Source organism: Oncorhynchus tshawytscha, linkage group LG09 (genome assembly GCF_018296145.1).
Source record: "Oncorhynchus tshawytscha isolate Ot180627B linkage group LG09, Otsh_v2.0, whole genome shotgun sequence".
Lineage (NCBI taxonomy): Eukaryota > Metazoa > Chordata > Actinopteri > Salmoniformes > Salmonidae > Oncorhynchus > Oncorhynchus tshawytscha.
In genome coordinates this window covers 19,330,740-19,349,757 of record NC_056437.1, presented here as the reverse complement: position 1 = coordinate 19,349,757, position 19,018 = coordinate 19,330,740, and the positions used below count along the sequence as shown (strand labels likewise).

Here is a 19,018-nt window from a genome sequence, read left to right as displayed (position 1 = left end):
TTGGCATATATTTAAGTTAGGGGGCGTCTTCGCAATGAAATGGGCGTGTGCATTAACGCAATTCGACAAATGCACTCCTTCTAAACAACGCCATTTGTTAAAACTTTGGCAAAGCGTCAAGTGTATTCAATTTAGTGCACTGTGTTCGTAACAGATTGTAGTTTTGGGAACAGAACAATGTATTGGTGATCAGATGTTTCATCGATGATAAAATTAGCAGAATGTCAGTCCAGTTTCACCTAGTCACATCCTCTCCCACTACCCGCGACTGAACTTCCTCTCACTACCATATTTGGTGGTGAGAAAACGTTCTAAACGGATGCTTCAGCTTTATAGCCCCTGTGACGTGTCTGGGTTACTCCTTATGTTTGTGTGGTAACACTTTTGATGTTGTCTTTCTGACAAAAAGAAGCATGGAGGACTCAAACTCTTATATTCGCGTCTCCGGATTTGTTCTTGGTTCATTGATGTTTCAGCACTTGAACAGTGATTCTGATGTGGTAAGTAGTTGGCTAGATCGCTAGCTAACTAGCTACGTTAGCCAGTTGGCTAACACCACAACAGATAGGTCTGACCAAAATAGCTTACTCATTCAAATACTAGTTATTTTATTAAACTGAGCGTATACATGTATGTAACGTTACCTCAACATTTTGCAGGAAGGTCTCATTCTCGGGGAGACCAAAGCTGAAGAGCGAAGCAACATCACTGACTCTCAAATCGACAACATACAGTTTGAGCATACAATAAGTGAGTCATCAGCTGTGTACTTACATTTTATAATATAATCTTGGTGTGTACTGACTGTTGTCTCACCCTGCTTTCTGTTCCAGACATTCAGAAACACATATCATGTCGCAAGCTCAATAGGTAAACTGCAGAGACTAAAGGTTTCTTAAAATTGTGATTCAGCTGTGTGTGTAACTATTTCAACAGTATATCACTTACTATCATATATTATTTCTGGAAGCATGTCACTTAAACAAATCTATTTTTCTCTCCACCTCTCTTAGCTTCTATAATAGAATAGGGGAGGTGAACCAGGATGAAATAAGGCACATTTTATCCAACTATAAGGAGGTAAGTGGAAGATGGCGTGGTAATATTGATGTCACAGATGGTGGTATTGCAACTAAGTCCAGGGAGTAAAGGAACCTGTGCCATTAGGCAAGTTGTTTGCATTTCTTTCCTATCTTGTTTGATAGACAACAAAGCACACTTTTATTCACCCTCTTCTATTTGACTTTCCTATCCAGGAGAATGTGATTGGTTGGTATAAACAGCGGAGAAACACAGATCAACAAATTACCTTCAGAGAGCAAGTAGTCCACGAGAACCTGAAGAGAGCACTCTCCAATCACGAGCTGATCTTTCTGCTACTGACACCCAGTGAGATCACAACATCAGGCTCCACTCACAAACTGGAGTATGCAGTCTTCAGATCACATGGCAGGTCAGTACATTCACATTTTGATGGCCTTCACACGGTTTTGAATCAAACTGTGTTGCACTGTGAGTAGTCTATCACTGCCTTCACTAAAAACAGATTTGTTCAGTATGGCTTTCTGCTTAGCTCAACCCTTAGTCACCTCTAGCTTAAGCGGTAAAAAAAGTGTGTGTGTGTGTATATATATATATACCGAGTACAAAACATTTGGAACACTTTCCTAATATTGAATTGCACCCCCTTTGCTCTCGGAACAACCTCAATTAGTCGGGGCATGGACTCTACAAGGTGTCAAGTGTTCCACAGGGATGCTGGCCCATGTTGATTCCAATGCTTCACATAGTTGGCTGAAAGTCCTTTAGGTGGTGGCATATTCTTCATACACACAGGAAACTGTTATGTGGAAAACCCAGCAGTGTTGCAGTTCTTGACACTCAAACTGGTGTGACTGGCACCAACTACCATACCCTGTTCAAAGGCACTTCAATCTTTTGTCTTGCCTATTCATGAATGGCACACATACACAATCCATTTCTCAATTGTATCAAGGCTAAAAAAAATCCATCTTTAACACGTCTCCTCCCCTTCATCTACACTGATAGAAGTGGATTTAACAAGTGACATCAATAAGGGATCATGGCCTTCACCTGGCCTCCCGGGTGGCACAGCGGTCTAAGACGGTGCTAGAGGCATCACTATAGACCCTGGTTCATTCCCAGGCTGTGTCACAACCGTCTGTGATAGGGAGTTACATAGGGCTGCGCACAATTGGCCCAGCATCATCTGGGTTTGGGGAGGTTTTGTTTTGTCCTTGTAAATAAGAATTTGCTCTTAAATTACTTGCCTAGTTAAATAAAATGGAATCATCAGGTATTCCTAATGTCTTGTATACTGTAGTTTTGTTTTTTACTCTTGCTGTACAGTCCTTGGATTTAAAGCACCTTTCAAGAAATCCCTTTTTTTATTATTTTTTATTATTAGTCAGTATTGCAGTGTACCTGTCCTGGTCAGCAACCTGGGTTTGTTGGAAGAGCAGGACTACTGGAGACTCTCTGCATCTTGTTCATCAGTCAACTACAACCATGCTGTTAGGAAACACAGGTACTACTGGGCCTCAGCACTGGGCACTATTGACTTTGAAAAATGTAATATGTGTGTTTGTCTGGTACCTGTATGACTAGTCTTACACTTTTTGCCCTGTGTAGATCTAAATTCTTCTCCTCCGATGGATCTCTGCATGAGGTGGATGAGATTAATGACATGAACAACTCCTTGCAGGGTGAACTCAAGGTAAGTTGAATTGATGGCAAGAGAAATGTAAAAACATGTACACAAGACTGTACAGTACAACCTTTGGTAAACATGGTGTCACCTGGGATTTGTTTATTTCTTTTCACAGATGGCATGTAAGAAAGTGGAGGAGAGTGAACGATTGGTCGAGAAGCTGCTTGCAGACGTTTCTGATCTAAGAAGGATGGTCAATGATAGGAAACAAGAGCTGGGAGAAAGTATAACCTTTGTTTCTATTGATGAATCAGTCTTGATTTATTCTCTTGTGTGTATTAAACATTTTATTTACGTTTGTGTTTCCAGTCTCAGCAGATGGAGCCTCCACCCCGGCACAGCCCCAGGAGAATGTGCTGCTCTGTGAGGTCATCAAAACACTATTTCCTGGGGCATCTCTACTCCAAACGCAGGCTCTAAACTTCCAGGGGTTTCCATTGCCTGAGTTCTGCTGCAGCACTGACCATGGCATAGACATTGCTACAACACTGCCTTTGATCCTGAGTCATACACTCCCTAAAGCCAGGAAGGGGAGGCTTGGGAGAGGCGGAGGTACATCCTGGAGAAAACGTCCCCTTCGTGAATCATCTGAGGTGCCCAAGAGGAGGAAAGGCATGCTGGAGGAGACTGAGGAGTCTTTGTCAGTCAGTGGGTCCGAGACCGAGGAGGATTTGATCCCAGCCAATCAGAACGGAAATGATTTAGATGTGTCCAATTCCCCTGTCTTCTGAGGACCAAATGGACTGCTCAAGAATGGTCACTTTGCATTAAATGTCACTGTGTATGGATTATAGGAAATTCTGTGACATTCCCTTGTAACAGTCCTCCATCAATAACTGAAAACTTGATATGTTTGCAGGGATGCCTTCAATTAGCTTATTTTTAGGGGCAACATGTTTTATTTAGAAGTGACTGTCCAAGTTATTGATTATAATAACTTTAGTTTATCAATTTTTTAAATATTCAAGCTGTTATTGAACTTGTACATAATTACATAAAATAATTTACACGTGTAGAGAGTTACGATTATTGGTCTCATGGCTCAACCCAAGCATAGCAGCTCAGACTAGATTAACAAGCAATATTCCACATTAAGAATTATTTTAATACAATTATTACAGTATATATGCTACACTAGTTCCCCAATACAGGCTGACACAGTTACTCCAAGTGCTGGTTGTCGAAGGTGTTTGTATCTTTCATAATGTGGGTCCAGACATGAATCCTGCGGAGGAAAATATTATGAGTATTTATTATAGAAAGGCCTAAACGATCAAAACATGGTCATTTTGAGCTATAGGTCTGTAGCGCACAATGTCATCATTACCCTCTGGTAAGTAGTGATGGTGCATTTGCAAAGAGAAACTATCACAAAGCAACCTCAAGGCTTAATGCTGCTGACCCAAGAGTATTGGATCATATGATATTCTGTTCTAAGACCAGTCAATGAGTCAATAATAAAGTGAGTGATTTGATGACTTACCCATAGCTTTCTTTATGGTTTTGGAAATCTCCCTCTGTTTCTTACCACAGTCCTGGAAAGGAATAACACCTTGTTAAAATGACATGACAGCCTCTGGTGATGTGATATGAACATGTTTAGCTTTATCTGACCAAGTTCTCACATGTTACATGCCTACTGTAAATTCTTCCTGTGTGGGGGTTTATATACAGGGACAGCAGCTATTGGAAAGAAGTTTGGATTATATGCATTTTGTAATTAAACATTGCTCAATTGCATCTCTGCTTATCAGTATGGTATTATGTACTGTAGTCTGACAGACTTGAACATTCTTGAAGTCCACTGTGATGTCACAGAATGCAGCCCTTCTGTGTTTGTTCATATGGATTCTCCATCCATAATGGTTGGGGAGATAAAAATGTACATAAAGTTATGTGAATCCATCCAACAATGTAGTTGCCATAGACGTTGTAAACAAATGAGACAAGTTTTAAACAGGATTTGAAGCTGAGTAATGTTCGTCATGTGGAATGTCACACCTTGAGTACATAAGAATCTAATTATATTTGCATTTTCAAATGTCATCCGAAACCCAATTATTCCATCCATATAGTTTTTCTTTGTGCACTCTTCCTTGATGGATAGCTAGCTAATAGTAACGTATGCAGATGAAATCGTTTACAATTTCATCGTTCTTCTGGACTACATTAGACGAGCCTGGGATACTTCTGAGACATTGTTCTGCGATAAGAGTAAAGAAGACATTAGCTTACATCAAATAGTTTACTCTGGCCAGCTAGCTAGTATATTAGCCAGCAGATCCGACCCGTTTGCTTACATAGGGTCGGACAGCATTCCTGTGTAGATTAAGACACCGCGGAACTGGCAAAATATATGGTTTGGGAAATGTACATCAATCCAGGGATGACAAATGCTTTGTACTCCGAAATGTCTCATTATCCCAAATATTACAGCACTGGCTCTGGTTTCTTAATCTACACAGGAATGATGTCCGACCCCAATGCAGCTGTAAGTAAACGGGTCGGATGCTAGATAGTTAGCTAGTTTATAGGACACATGTGGCTAGTTAACCTTAGCTAGCAATGGATGGCATAGCTACAGTTAGAGGTTAGCCATTTTAATCATTACAAACGTCAGTATGATTGTGCTTTTGTCCCTAGCAATGAATTGTATACACAATAATAAAACTGCATTCTTATATTTGCCTTCAAGCCGTGAAATGTTTCATTATAAAGATCGGACAGCGAGCATTTTTAACCTGCTGTGTTAAAAACAACATTGACATCACATCCTGATCAGTAGTTCCTCCCAAAATTAATGGATTTCAAAGTGATAGTTTGTTAAATTTCCATATAACACATCTTAATACTTCCTTATAACAAATATAATGAATCTAAAATATAAAAATATGGTACTGCAACTAAACTAATTGTATCACTGTCAATAGGTCGGAATAAATACAGTCTATTTACTCCACTGGACTCAATTTGAAGTTAGATTTATATATTTACTCGTCTCTGATGGGCTAATCCGTTAAATAAACGCATGTTTACTAGTAAAGCATTAGACAAATCTAAACGGATCCAACTCTAATTCATTACAGTAGGTATGTGTTGCTAACATAAAATTCATTAAAAATCCTACAATGTGATTTTCTGGATTTTTTTTCTCATTTTGTCTGTCATAGTGTACCTATGATGAAAATTACAAGCCTCTCATCTTTTTAAGTGGGAGAACTTGCACAATTGGTGGCTGACTAAATCATTTTTTTGCCCCACTGTATATGGTGAATAGCTTTCTGCCCCTTTTCCCTGTCTAATTGCATGTCCTCACTATAGTTCTGTGTCAATTTGACCATGTTTTACCACTTTTTAAAAGTGTGTGGTTGTCTTGAGTAATTGGATTCATTGCCCTGCTTCATATTACAGAGGATCATAATCAATGCTCTCTTCTATTTCAGAATGGCAGAAGAACTGTCTAAACCTGGACTCAGTTCAGCAGAGGAGGAGTGTTTCAGGTTTTCTTGGCTCCTAAACTTTAAGGCATGTTCATTCATTTTATTTTGAAGAGTCATCATATTCTATATGGCCCGAGGGGGGTGTGGTATGTCGCCAACTACGGCTAAGGGCTGTTCTTATGACGCGGAGTGCCTGGATACAGCCCTTAGCTGTGGTATATTGGTAATATACCACAAACACAGGTTCCTTATCTCTATTATAAACTGGTTACCAACATAATTAGAGCAGTAAAAATAAATGCTTTGTCTTACCCGTTGATTACGGTCTGATATACCACGGTTTCAGCCAATCATCATTTAGGGCTCTAACTACCCGGTTTATAATGAAATATATACTTGTCTTCAGTACCAGGCAGTCGGCTGTTGAAGGCTGACACATTGTATTTGAAGTCTTAACACCTGACTAATCCTTCTGTTTTCCAGTACTCCAGTGCAATGCAGAAGATCGATCAGGATCATATTGTTGCCTTGGTAACTGAGGTCATTCCAAGCCAGCCAGTTGTGCCTTGTTTTCTTTCCCACCAAGAAAAATTGTGAGAACTTGGCTGAGATGATCTGCAAATACCTGAAAAAGTAAGAGACATATCTTTGTATCCCTCCTCTCTGTATTCCAAATCATGGTAAGCCTGCCCAGTGGCTGTGATTGTGTGGATTGTGATTGATCCAACATGCCACTTCTTCTTGAATTCTCCAGGGACTTTATCCAGTGCAAGCAGGCAGAGAAGGCTGTGTTGCTGGGGGTGCTAAGGAGCAGTGGGAACAGCTCCCTGTGTCTGGTGCTCAAGAAGACAGGCCAGGCCATACGGCACTATCACCACAGTGGGATGACCAGAGAGGAGAGGAAGCTGGTGGAAGAGGCTTACTCTGCTGGGGTTCTCTGTCTCCTCACCTGCACCTCCACACTGGCTGCAGGGATCAACCTACCTGCTCGGAGGTAAGCCAAAGCAAAGAAGCTAACCTGTCTCAGACTACTTCACTGTTACTAAGGCTACTAGGAACAGCTGTTCTTACATGCGACATGTCATAACATAAGTTGCATCTCTATGTTAGATAATGGCAGTTCTTATAGACTTAATTGGATCCATCATTGTGTGTTTGAACCAGGGTGATTCTGCGTTCTCCGTACATGGCAGTAGACTTCCTGAAGAGGAGCCAGTACAAGCAGATGGTAGGAGGGCTTGAAGGGCCGGGATAGACACTCATGGAGAGAGCATCCTCATCCTACAGGACAAAGACAAAGTCATGGTAAAGAGCAACAACCGTAAACATGTGCATGTAGTACTATGTAATGACATTGGGTCCTTATGTTTGCACGTTCTGACAGACTCATCTAATGCATTGTTCCTGTCCACCTTTTTGTATTTTCAGGTCAAAAAGCTTGTGTCTGCGCCAATGGAGATCTGTAAAAGCAACCTCATGCATGATAACGGAAAGGGTGTCCTGAGTCTCATCCTATCAGTCATTGGATTAAATGTGAGCACTTCTTGAAGAATTTCCATAAGTGAATTCCAGAAAAATCCAGTTTCCTTTTTTAATGTGTCTTTTTAGCAAAGAACTTGGTCTTTATTAATGAATTAATTATATGTTTTTTATGTTTGTTTCAGATCACGAACAGCTTAGAGCAGCTTAGAGCAGGTCATGGACTTCATGGACTTTGTTGTCTGTCCAGAAGAAACAGGTGTGCTTGGAGAGGAGCCTGTGGGAGGTGACACAGGAGTGTGTTGAGCTGTTGAAAGAGAAAGGCCTTGTCACTGTGTCCACAGAGCCACAGGATAGGACTCTGCAGGTCACCAAGCTAGGAAGAGCTACTTACAAAGGTGAACTACTCTCAAACACTCCAGAGCTGGTGTTAATTCCATTCCAGCTGGTGTTAATTTCTATTCCCATACCAGGACATTGTTAGTTAGCTAGCTAGCTCTCTGTGCTAATCTTGCTATTTTGTAGAAAGCCCTTGTTGATACTAGCCAGATGGCCACAGCTATTTTTAAATCATTATAATATCAATACTAGCTACATTGGTTAGCTAGCTTGGAGGAAGTGTTTAGTGTTGCGTGCATTGCGTCTGTGCATTTAGCTAGCTACCATCCCATAGCCTACATCACATATGAAGTGTGACTGGCTCATCCATGGATGTATGGAGAAAATTCCCTCTTTTTCCTTTTTGTTGTCACTGCTATTTGCTCCCCCATGTGGGGATTCCACTGACGAGCATTGCGATTCTACAAGTAGAAATTATATTTTTTTAACTCGGCAAGCAGCAGGTACCGCTTTTGTTTTAGCAAGAGAAGGAACAGCCTCCCAGTGTGATAAGTTCCTATCGCCAGTCTTTTGACAGTGAGATTCTCAGTGTATTTCATGCTTAGAAATGCTTCAATCCTTTTACAGAGACATGTTTTTTCTATGAATCAATCCTACACTCTTAAGTGTGTCTGCCCTCTCCTCCTCAGGCTCAGTGGATCTGACCTACTCTGGGGTCCTGTAAAGAGACCTGTCTAAAGGCCTGGAGAGCCTGATGCCAGGTAGACCAGGTGGAGGAAACTATCCAGCAACACCCTATGACATGGTCTCCCAGTGCAAGCCTGATTGGATGATCTACTTCAGATAGGTTAGAGCCTTTATGTGCTTCTTAATTCTTTATTTTGAATAATTTATACACTACCGTTCAAAAGTGTAGGGTCACTTAGAAATGTCCTTATTTTTGAAAGAAAAGCATTTTTATTTTGTCCATTTAAATAATAACATAAAATTGATCAGAAATACAGTGTAGACAGTGTTAATGTTGTAAATTACTATTGAAGCTGGAAACGGCAGATAAAAAAAATATATACAGTGGGGCAAAAAAGTATTTAGTCAGCCACCAATTGTGCAAGTTCTCCCACTTAAAAAGATGAGAGAGGCCTGTAATTTTCATCATAGGTACACTTCAACTATGACGGACAAAATCACATTGTAGGATTTTTAATGAATTTATTTGCAAATTATGGTGGAAAATAAGTATTTGGTCAATAACAAAAGTTTCTCAATACTTTGTTATATACCCTTTGTTGGTAATGACAGAGGTCAAACATTTTCTGTAAGTCTTCACAAGGTTTTCACACACTGTTTCTGGTATTTTGGCCCATTCCTCCATGCAGATCTCCTCTAGAGCAGTGATGTTTTGGGGCTGTTGCTGGGCAACACAGACTTTCAACTCCCTCCAAAGATTTTCTATGGGGTTGAGATCTGGAGACTGGCTAGGCCCCTCCAGGACCTTGAAATGCTTCTTACGAAGCCACTCCTTCGTTGCCCGGGCGGTGTGTGTGGGATCATTGTCACGCTGAAAGACCCTATTTTCCACCATAATTTGCAAATAAATTCATAAAAAATCCTACAATGTGATTTTCTGGATTTTTTCTCTCATTTTGTCTGTCATAGTTGAAGTGTACCTATGATGAAAATTACAGGCCTTATCATTTTAAGTGGGAGAACTTGCACAATTGGTGGGTGACTAAATACTTTTTTTGCCCCACTGTATATATATTTTTAATGGAATATCTACATAGGTGTACAGAGACCCATTTATCAGCAACCATCACTCCTGTGTTCCAATGGCACGTTGTGTTAGCTAATCCAAGTTTATCATTTTAAAAGGCTAATTGATCATTAGAAAACCCTTTTGCAATTATGAGCACAGCTGAAAACTGTTCTGATTTAAAGAAGAAATAAAACTGGCCTCTGGAGAGTCAGCATTTGTGGGTTCGATTACAGGCTCAAAATGGCCAGAAACAAAGGACTTTCTTCTGAAACTCGTCAGTCTATTCTTGTTCTTAGAAATGAAGGCTATTCCATGTGAGAAATTGGCAAGAAACTTTTGATCTTGTACAATGCTGTGTACTACTCCCTTCACAGAGCAGAGCAAACTGGCTCTAACCAGAATAGAAAGAGGAGTGGGAGGCCACGTTGCACAACATAAAAAAAGCATCCCGGAGTCGCCTCTTCACTGTTGATGTTGAGACGGGTGTTTTGTAGGTACTATTTAATGAAGCTGTCAGTTGAGGATTCTGTTTTTCAAACTAGACACTCTAATGTACTTTTCCTCTTGCTCAGTTGCGCACCGGGGCCTCCCACTGCTCTTTCTATTCTGGTTATAGCCAGTGTGCGTTCTGTGAAGGGAGTAGTACACAGCGTTGTACGAGATCTTCAGTTTCTTGGATTACATTAAGGGGAAACATTTAAATGGCTTGGAATGGCCTAGTCAAAGCCCAGACCTCAATCCAGTTGAGAATCTGTGGTAGGACTTAAAGATTGCTGAACACCAGCGGAACCCATCCAACTTGAAGGAGCTGGAGCACTTTTGCCTTGAAGAATGTGCAAAAATCCCAGTGACTAGATGTGCCAAGCTTATAGAGACATGCAGCTGTAATTGCTGCAAAAGGGGGCTCTACAAAGTATTGACTTTGGGGGGTGAATAGTTATTTTTTGTTGTCTTATTTCTTGTTTGTTTCACAAAATAATTTGCATCTTCAAAGTGGTAGGCATGTTGTGTAAATCAAATGATACAAACCCCCCCCAAAAAATCTATTTTCATACCAGGTTGTAAAGGCAACAAAATAGGAAAAATGCCAAGGAGGGTGAATACTTTCGCGAGCCACTGTATATACAGGGTGTACCGGTACTGAGTCAATGTGTGGGGGTACAGGTTAGTCCATGTAATATGTACATGTATGTAGGGGTAAAGTGACTATGCATAGATAATAAACAGTGAGTAGCAGCAGTGTTAAAAAAAGGGGGTCAATGCAAATTGTCCGGGTAGCCATTTGATTAGCTGTTCAGCAGTCTTATGTCTTGGGGGTAGAAGCTGTTAAGGAGCCTTTTAGACCTAGACTTGGTGCTCCGGCACCGCTTGCCGTGCTGTAGCAGAGAGAACAGTCTATGACTAGAATGGCTTTGGCATTTTTAGGGCCTTTCTCTGACACCGCCTGGTATAGAAGTCCTGGGTGGCAGGAAGCTTGGCCCCAGTGATGTACTGGGCAATACGCACTACCCTCTGTAGCGCCGTTCAGTCAGATGCCAAGCAGTTGCCATACCAGGCAGTGATGCAACCAGTCAGGATGCTCTCGATGGTGCAGCTGTAGAAATCTTTGAGAATCTGAGGACCCATGCCAAATATTTTCAGTTTCCTGAGGGGGAATAGGTGTTGTCGTGCCCTCTTCACGACTGTCTTGGTGTGTTTTGGACCATGATAGTTTGTTGATGTGGACAACTTGGAACTTGAAGCTCTTGATCTGCTCCACTACATCCCGTCAATGAAATGGGGGCGTGCTTTGGCCTCTTTTTCCTGTAGTCCACGATCATCTCCTTTGTCTTGATCACGTTGAGGGAGAGGTTGTTGTCCTGGCACCACACTCCCAGTCGTGGGTGATCAGGGATTACAGGAGAGAACTAAGCACGCACCCCTGAGGGGCCCCTGTGTTGAGGATCAGCGTGGCATATGTGTTGTTGCCTACCCTTACCATCTGGGGGTGGTTTTTACAACAATTGTTAACAGACAGATTATTTCACTTATCACACTGTATCACAATTCCAGTGGGTCAGAAGTTTACATACACTATGTTGACTATGCCTTTAAACAACTTGGAAAATTCCAGAAGTATGTCATGGCGTTAGAAGCTTCTGATAGGGTAATTGACATCATTTGAGTCAATTGAAGGTGTACCTGTGGATGTATTTCAAGGCCGACCTTCAAACTCAGTGCCTCTGCTTGACATCATGGGAAAATCTAAAGAAATCAGCCAAGACCTCAGGAAAAATAATTCTAGACCTCCACAAGTCTGGTTCATCCTTGGGAGCAATTTCCAAACGCCTGAAGGTACCTCTTTCATCTGTACAAACAATAGTACGCAAGTATAAACACCATGGGACCACGTAGCCGTCATACCGCTCAGGAAGGAGACGCATTCTGTCTCCTAGAGATAATCCCAGAACAACAGCAAAGGACCTTGTGAAGATGCTGGAGGAAACAACAGGTACAAAAGTATCTATATCCACAGTAAAACGTGTCCTATATCGACATAACCTGAATGCCAACTCAGCAAGGAAGAAGCCACAGCTCCTACACCATCTTAATAAAACCAGACTACGATTTGCAACTGCACATGGGGACAAAGATCGTACTTCTGGAGAAATGTCCTCTGGTCTGATGCAACAAAATTGGAACCGTTTGGCCTTAATGACCATCGTTCTGTTTGGAGGAAAAAGTGGGAGGCTTGCAAGCCGAAGAACACCATCCCAACTGTGAAGCACGGGGGTGGCAGCATCATGCTGTGGGGGTGCTTTGCTGGAGGAGGGACTGGTGCCCTTCACAAAATAGATGGTATCATGAGGGATGAAAATGATGTGGATATATTGAAGCAACATCTCAGACATCAGTCAGGAAGTTAAAGCTTGGTTGCAAATGGGTCTTCCAAATGGACAATGACCCCAAGCATACTTCCAAAGTTGTGGAAAAATGTCTGAAGGACAACAAAGTCAAGGTATTGGAGTGGCCATCACAAAGCCCTGACCTCAATCCTATAGAAAATTTGTGAGCAGAGCTGAAAAAGTGTGTGGGAGCAAGGAGGCCTACAAACCTGACTCGGTTACACCAGCTCTGTGAGGAGGAATGGCCCAAAATTCACCCAATGTATTGTGGGAAACTTGTGGAAGGCTAGCCAAAACATTTGACCCAAGTTAAACAATTTAAAGGCAATGCTACCAAATACTAATTGAGTGTAAACTTCTGACCCACTGGGAATGTGATGAAATAAATTTAAGCTTTCTACTTCTATTTCACATTCTTAAAATAAAGTGGTGATCCTAACTGACCTAAGACAATTACTTTTTACTAGGATTAAATGTCAGGAATTGTGAAACTGAGTTTAAATGTGTTTGGCTGAGGTGTATGTAAACTTCTGACTTCAACTGTAGGTATAACAGACAGGTTGAAAATATCAGTGACAACACTGGGTACACGTCCTGGTAATCCTTCATCCTTGTGAATGTTGACCTGTTTAAAGGTCTTACTCACATGAGCTATGGAGAGCATGATCACACAGTCGTCCGGAACAGCTGGTGCTCTAATGCATGTTTCAGTGTTGCTTGCATCGAAGCGTGCATAGAAGCAATTTAGCTCGTCTTGTAGATTTGTGTCACTGAGCAGCTCGCAGCTGGGCTTCCTTTTGTAGTCTGTAATAAACTCAGCAAAAAAAGAAACATATTTTTCAGGACCCTGCCTTTCAAAGATAATTCATAAAAATCCAAATAACTTCACATATGTTCACTGTAAAGGGTTAAAACACTGTTTCCAAATCTTGTTCAATGAACCTTAAACAATGAATGAACATGCACCTGTGGAACGGTTGTTAAGACCCTAACAGCTTACAGACGGTATGCAATTAAGGTCACAGTTACGAAAACGTAGGACACTGAAGAGGCCTTTCTACTGACTCGCCAAAAGAAAGATGCGCAGGGTCCTTGCTCATGTACGTGAACGTGCCTTAGGCATGCTGCAAGGAGGCATGAGGACTTCAGATGTGGCCAGGGAAATACAATGCAATGTCCTGTGAGACGCCTAAGACAGCACTACAGGTAGACAGGACGGACAGCTGATCGTCCTCGCAGTGGCAGACCATGTGTAACAATGCCTGCGCAGGATCAGTACATCCGAACGTCACACCTGCGGGACAGGTACAGGATGGCAACAACTGCCAAAGTTACACCAGGAACGCACAATCCCTCCATCAGTGCTCAGACTGTCCGCAATAGGCTGAGAGAGGCTGGACTCAGGGCTTGTTGGCCTGTTGTAAGGCAGGTCCTCACCAGACATCACCGTCAACATCACCTATGGGCAGAAACCCACAGTCGCTGGATCAGACAGGACTGGCAAAAAGTGCTCTTCACTGACGAGTCATGGTTTTGTCTCACCAGGGTTGATGGTCGGATTCACGTTTATCGTCGACGGAATGAGCGTTACACCGAGGCCTGTACTCTGGAGCGGAATCGATTTGGAGGTGGAGGGTCCGTTATGGTCTGGGGCGGTGTGTCACAGCATCATCGGACTGAGCTTTTTGTCATTGCAGGCAATCTCAAAACTGTGCATTACAGGGAAGACATCCTCCTCCCTCATGTGGTACCCTTCTTGCAGGCTCATCCTGACCTGACCCTCCAGCATGACAATGCCACCAGCCATACCGCTCGTCCTGTGCGTGATTTCCTGCAAGACAGGAATGTCAGTGGCTTGCCATGGCCAGCGACGAGCCCGGATCTCAATCCCATTGAGCACGTCTGGGACCTTTTGGATCGGAGGGTGAGGGCTAGGGACATTCCCCCCAGAAATATCTCGGAACTTGCAGGTGCCTTGGTGGAAGAGTGGGGTAACATCTCACAGCAAGAACTGGCAAATCTGGTGCAGTCCATGAGGAGGAGATGCACTACAGTAGTTAATGCAGTTGGTGGCCACGCCAGATACTGACTGTTACTTTTGATTTTGACCACCCCTTTGTTCAGGGACACATTATTCAATTTCTGTTAGTCACATGTCTGTGGAACTTGTTTAGTTTATGTCTGTTGTTGAATTTTGTTATGTTCATACAAATATTTACACATTAATAAATCCTGTTAAGGCTAGGCATGATACTGCCCCCTTTGGATGAATTGCGTGCCCATAGTAAACTGAAAAGAAATCTGTCCAAAATTGCTAATATATGTATAATTATTATTGGATAGAAAACACTCTAAAGCTTCTAAAACCGTTTGAATTATGTCTGTAAGTATAGCAGAACTCACAGGGCAGGCAATCTCCCAAACTAGTTTTGGAATCCTGAAAGTTGGGGCAACTTTGACGTCATCGCCCCCACCCTTCCCAACCAGCTATGGATCTGGAGACACTTTCTATGTCTTCCACTAGATGTCCTCATTCAGTAGAGCGTTTAATTGTGAAAATCCCGCAAGCTTTGACCCTTTGGGAGGCAAAAGAGTGGGTGTCGTGAGAAAATACATGTGCGTTAGGGCGCGAATTGGACACAGACCTTCCTCTGTTCCAGCTTGCCTGAGAAGAAGTATGATTGTCCGGTTGAATTGCGAATTGTTTTGTACGTTTATAACATCCTAAAGCTTGATTCTGCACTTAGTTTGACCAGTTTAGTCGACATATAATATGTAATTTTGAAGTTTTGATGCGCAACTGTTCGGGACCAGAAGTCATTTTGGGTGCATTTCAGCTGAAAGTGGTAGTAGATGCTACTATAAGGACACACGAACTGAAACAAAACGATGTATTGGGTAAGTATGACTCCTTCCACTACATTCTGATCGAAGACCATCAAAGGTAAGGGAATATTTATGTTGTAATTTTGTATTTCTGTTGACTCCAACATAGCAGAGAAATATTGTTACGTCTGAGCGCCGTCTCAGATTATTGTATATTAAACGAATTCCGTAACGTTTAAAAAAAATGTGACTCAGCGGTTGCATTAAGAACAAGTGTATCTTTCTAACTATATGTAGAACATGTATCTTTAGTCAAAGTTTATGATGAGTATTTCTGTTTTCTGGCGTAGCTTTCTATAATTTCTCCGGACATTTTGGAGAATTTTCTGAACAGGGCGTCAATGTAAACCGAGATTTATGGATATAAAATGCATATTATTGAACAAAACATAAATGTCCTGTGTAACATGTCATATGACTGTCATCTGATGAAGATTTTCAAAAGGTTAGTCAATTATTTATTTTTTAATCCTGCTTTTATAATTGTATATTTTCTGGGACAAAATGGCTGCCTCTTGTCTTTGTTTCGGTGGTGGTCTAATATAAATATGTGCTGTGTTTTCGCCGTAAAACATTTAAAAAATCTGACATGCTGGGTAGATGAACAAGGTGTTTATCTTTCATTTGAGGTATTGGACTTGTTAATGTGTGGAGGTTAAATATTTCTAAGAATAGTTTTGCATTCCCTGCGTTACCGTTTCAGCTGAACGGGGGGGTGGCATTCCCAGAGAGGGACCCATCGCTTTAATAGGTAGTTAGCTGAAAATAAACGCAGTTGACAGTGCTGAGTTTTTAATTTGCAAGCCCTGCCACATCCGATGAGTGTCTGACTCTGTGTTGTAGGATTCAATCTTAGTCCTGTTTTGACGCTTTGCCTATTTGATGGTTCGTCGGAGTGCTTGCATCTTGTTGAGTGCGGTCTTATTGCCAGCATTGGTTTGTGATGGTAAATGGACACCTACGAAAAATATAGATGAATACTCTCTTGGTATTTAGTGTGGTCTACAGCTTATCATGAGATACTCTTACCTCAGGCAAGCAAAACTTTGAGACTTCTATTAATATAAGATTTTGCGCACCAGCTGTTATTGACAAATAGACAGACCACCACCCCTTGTCTTACCGGAAGTAGCTGTTTTGTCTTGCCGATGCACAGAAAACCCATCCAACGGTATATTATCCATGTCGTCATAAAGCCACAACTCGGTGAAACATAAGATATTCATTTTTAATGTCCTGTTGGTAGGATAGTCTTGAACGGTGCTCATCCAGTTTATTCTCCAGTATTTGCACGGTGGCCAATAGGACGGGTGGTAGAGGCGGGTTACCCACTTGCCGCCAAATTCTCACAAGGCACCCGGATCTGCGTCCCCTGTATCGGCATCTCTTTTTCTTGCGAACAACAAATTTGGGCCTGGTCTGGTATCAGCAGTAAATCCTTCGCTTCTGACTCATTAAAGAAAAAATCTTTCTCCAGCTCGATGCGAGTAGTCGCTGTTCTGATATCCAGAAGCTCTTTTTGGTCATAAGAATTGGTCATAAGAGACGGTGGCAGAAACATTTATGTACAAAATAAGTTACAAACAAACACGAAAAAACAGCCAAAATGGCACAATTGGTTAGGAGCCTGTAAAACGGCAGCCATGCCCTCCGGGGCCATTCTGATGTTTGGTATACTCAGTGAGTATGTCATTGGGGACCAGGCAAGCTAAATATAACTATCTTTGTCCCTCATGTCAGTGTTTCATAGAGGCACTCTGAAAATGGATCCATATCGTATGCATGATTATCATAAGAACATTGAGATTTCACCTCAGTGTAACAGGGTTTGGGGTTACTGCAAACACTTATCAGTACTAAGAATAGCTCTTAAGTTTTATCTGCTCTTTGCCTTCCATTTTGACCCCACTGATCTCACTGTGTCCTCTCTCTGTTATCAGGAGCTGGAGGAGTTCTGGCCCTTCAACGCTCTCCTGACTGAGCTGACTCGCAGGCTGACCTACTGTGTCCAGGCCGAGCTCATCCCTTTCATGGAGGTAGCGGGAGTCATGGAGGTCAGACTTTTAAAAAATCTCTATTCATTTTATTGGCATTATATCATCCTCAAAATAGTGACAATGTCCTACTTACCTGTCAACAAAATGCCCCAAAAAACATATCCACATCTTAGGTATCCAGTTATAAGAGCAATTGTCCTAGCCAAGGTATGCAGGCATTGTTCCAGAAATATTTTTGCATGCTGTAACCCTTTATCTGCTTTTGACAGGGAAGAGCCAAGCAACTGTACAACGCTGGATATAAGACACTGGCTGACCTGGCCAAGACTTTGGAGAACCTCTTCAAGAAACAAGCCAATCAGATTGTTGCTTCTGCAAAAGTATGACTGTTGACAAATGCTTACACACACACACATACAATTGCGCTGTTTACGTCCTAAATCCATATAGAATAAATAAAAACATTGAATATCGTAGAAAAAGGGATTGTGATGAGATGTGACGAGCATTTACTCTATGATCATTGTCCTTTTTTGAGGTCTTCCTTTGTTTCAGATGCTGTTGAATGAGAAAGCTGATGCACTTCAGGAGGAGGTGAATGACTTGTTAATGATGACTCTTGATCTCTCCTATTTGTAAATATGTTGCTGGGGTGTCACAGGATACTAGGAGTGGTGGGTGGAATCAGGCGCAGAGAGCAGGGTTCAGTAGATCTCAATTTATTCTCCGGCGCACAAAACGGTCACGCCAACATACAGGGCGCATACTATTTATCAGCCAAACACAGGACCAAATAGTCCGGTGAATACTCACACGAAAACCACCATACGACAGAGTAACAAAAAACAATCCCGCACAAAACAAGGGCGGGACAACCTACTATATATAAGGACGCTAATTAAACTAAAATACACACAGGTGAAACTAATAAGACAAAACCAACAGACAAACGAAAAAGGGATCGGTAGTGGCTAGTAGGACGGTGACGACGACCGCCGAGCACCGCCCGAACAGGCAGGGAGCCAACTTCGGCGGAAGTCGTGACATGTGGTGGATTTATTTAGTAAACATTACTTTTATTTGGCCTTGTGTGTTAATATTGTTTGGTGTAACATATTGTTTATCAGAGTGTATTAAAACATAATGTGTTTTACCTGTCTATTTGTGGAAAAATCACCCTGATTAACTCTTTAGTTATATCACAGTTTACCTGTTGTCATCAACAACCGCTTAATTGCAGAGCGCCACATTCAAATAATATTACTAAAAATATTTATATTCATGAAATCACAAGTGCAATATAGCAAAACACAGCTTAGCATTTTGTAAATCCACCTGTCGTGTCAGATTTTGAAAATATGCTTTACAGCGAAAGCAATCCAAGCGTGTGTGTAAGTTTATCGATCACTAGACAAAACATTATGAACACCTAGCATCAAAGTAGCTTGGTCACGAAAATCAGAAAAGCAATAAAATTAATCGCTTACCTTTGATGATCTTTGGAT

The 19,018-nt window shown here is 41.7% G+C and overlaps 1 protein-coding gene and 1 pseudogene across 1 annotated transcript; both read left to right on the top strand.

Annotated features, from left to right (window-relative positions):
- The first annotated feature begins 106 nt into the window (after positions 1–106).
- On the top strand, positions 107–3,744 carry abraxas1 (abraxas 1, BRCA1 A complex subunit). Its single transcript, XM_024431143.2, has 9 exons — positions 107–500; positions 660–750; positions 834–870; positions 1,014–1,080; positions 1,257–1,453; positions 2,429–2,548; positions 2,653–2,737; positions 2,847–2,955; positions 3,041–3,744. The coding sequence occupies exons 1-9, from the start codon at positions 414–416 to the stop codon at positions 3,460–3,462; spliced, it is 1,215 nt and encodes a 404-aa protein (XP_024286911.1). The 5' UTR covers positions 107–413; the 3' UTR covers positions 3,463–3,744.
- Positions 3,745–3,900: 156 nt separating this feature from the next.
- On the top strand, positions 3,901–18,754 carry LOC112257273 (annotated as a pseudogene).
- Positions 18,755–19,018: the final 264 nt, after the last annotated feature.

Bases quoted from the DNA above. Each gene is read 5' to 3' on its own strand.
- abraxas1 (XM_024431143.2), top strand. From the start codon at position 414: ATGGAGGACTCAAACTCTTATATTCGCGTCTCCGGATTTGTTCTTGGT. The intron at 751-833 runs GTGAGTCATCAG...TTTCTGTTCCAG, and splicing joins ACAGTTTGAGCATACAATAA to ACATTCAGAAACACATATCA. The intron at 871-1,013 runs GTAAACTGCAGA...CACCTCTCTTAG, and splicing joins TCATGTCGCAAGCTCAATAG to CTTCTATAATAGAATAGGGG.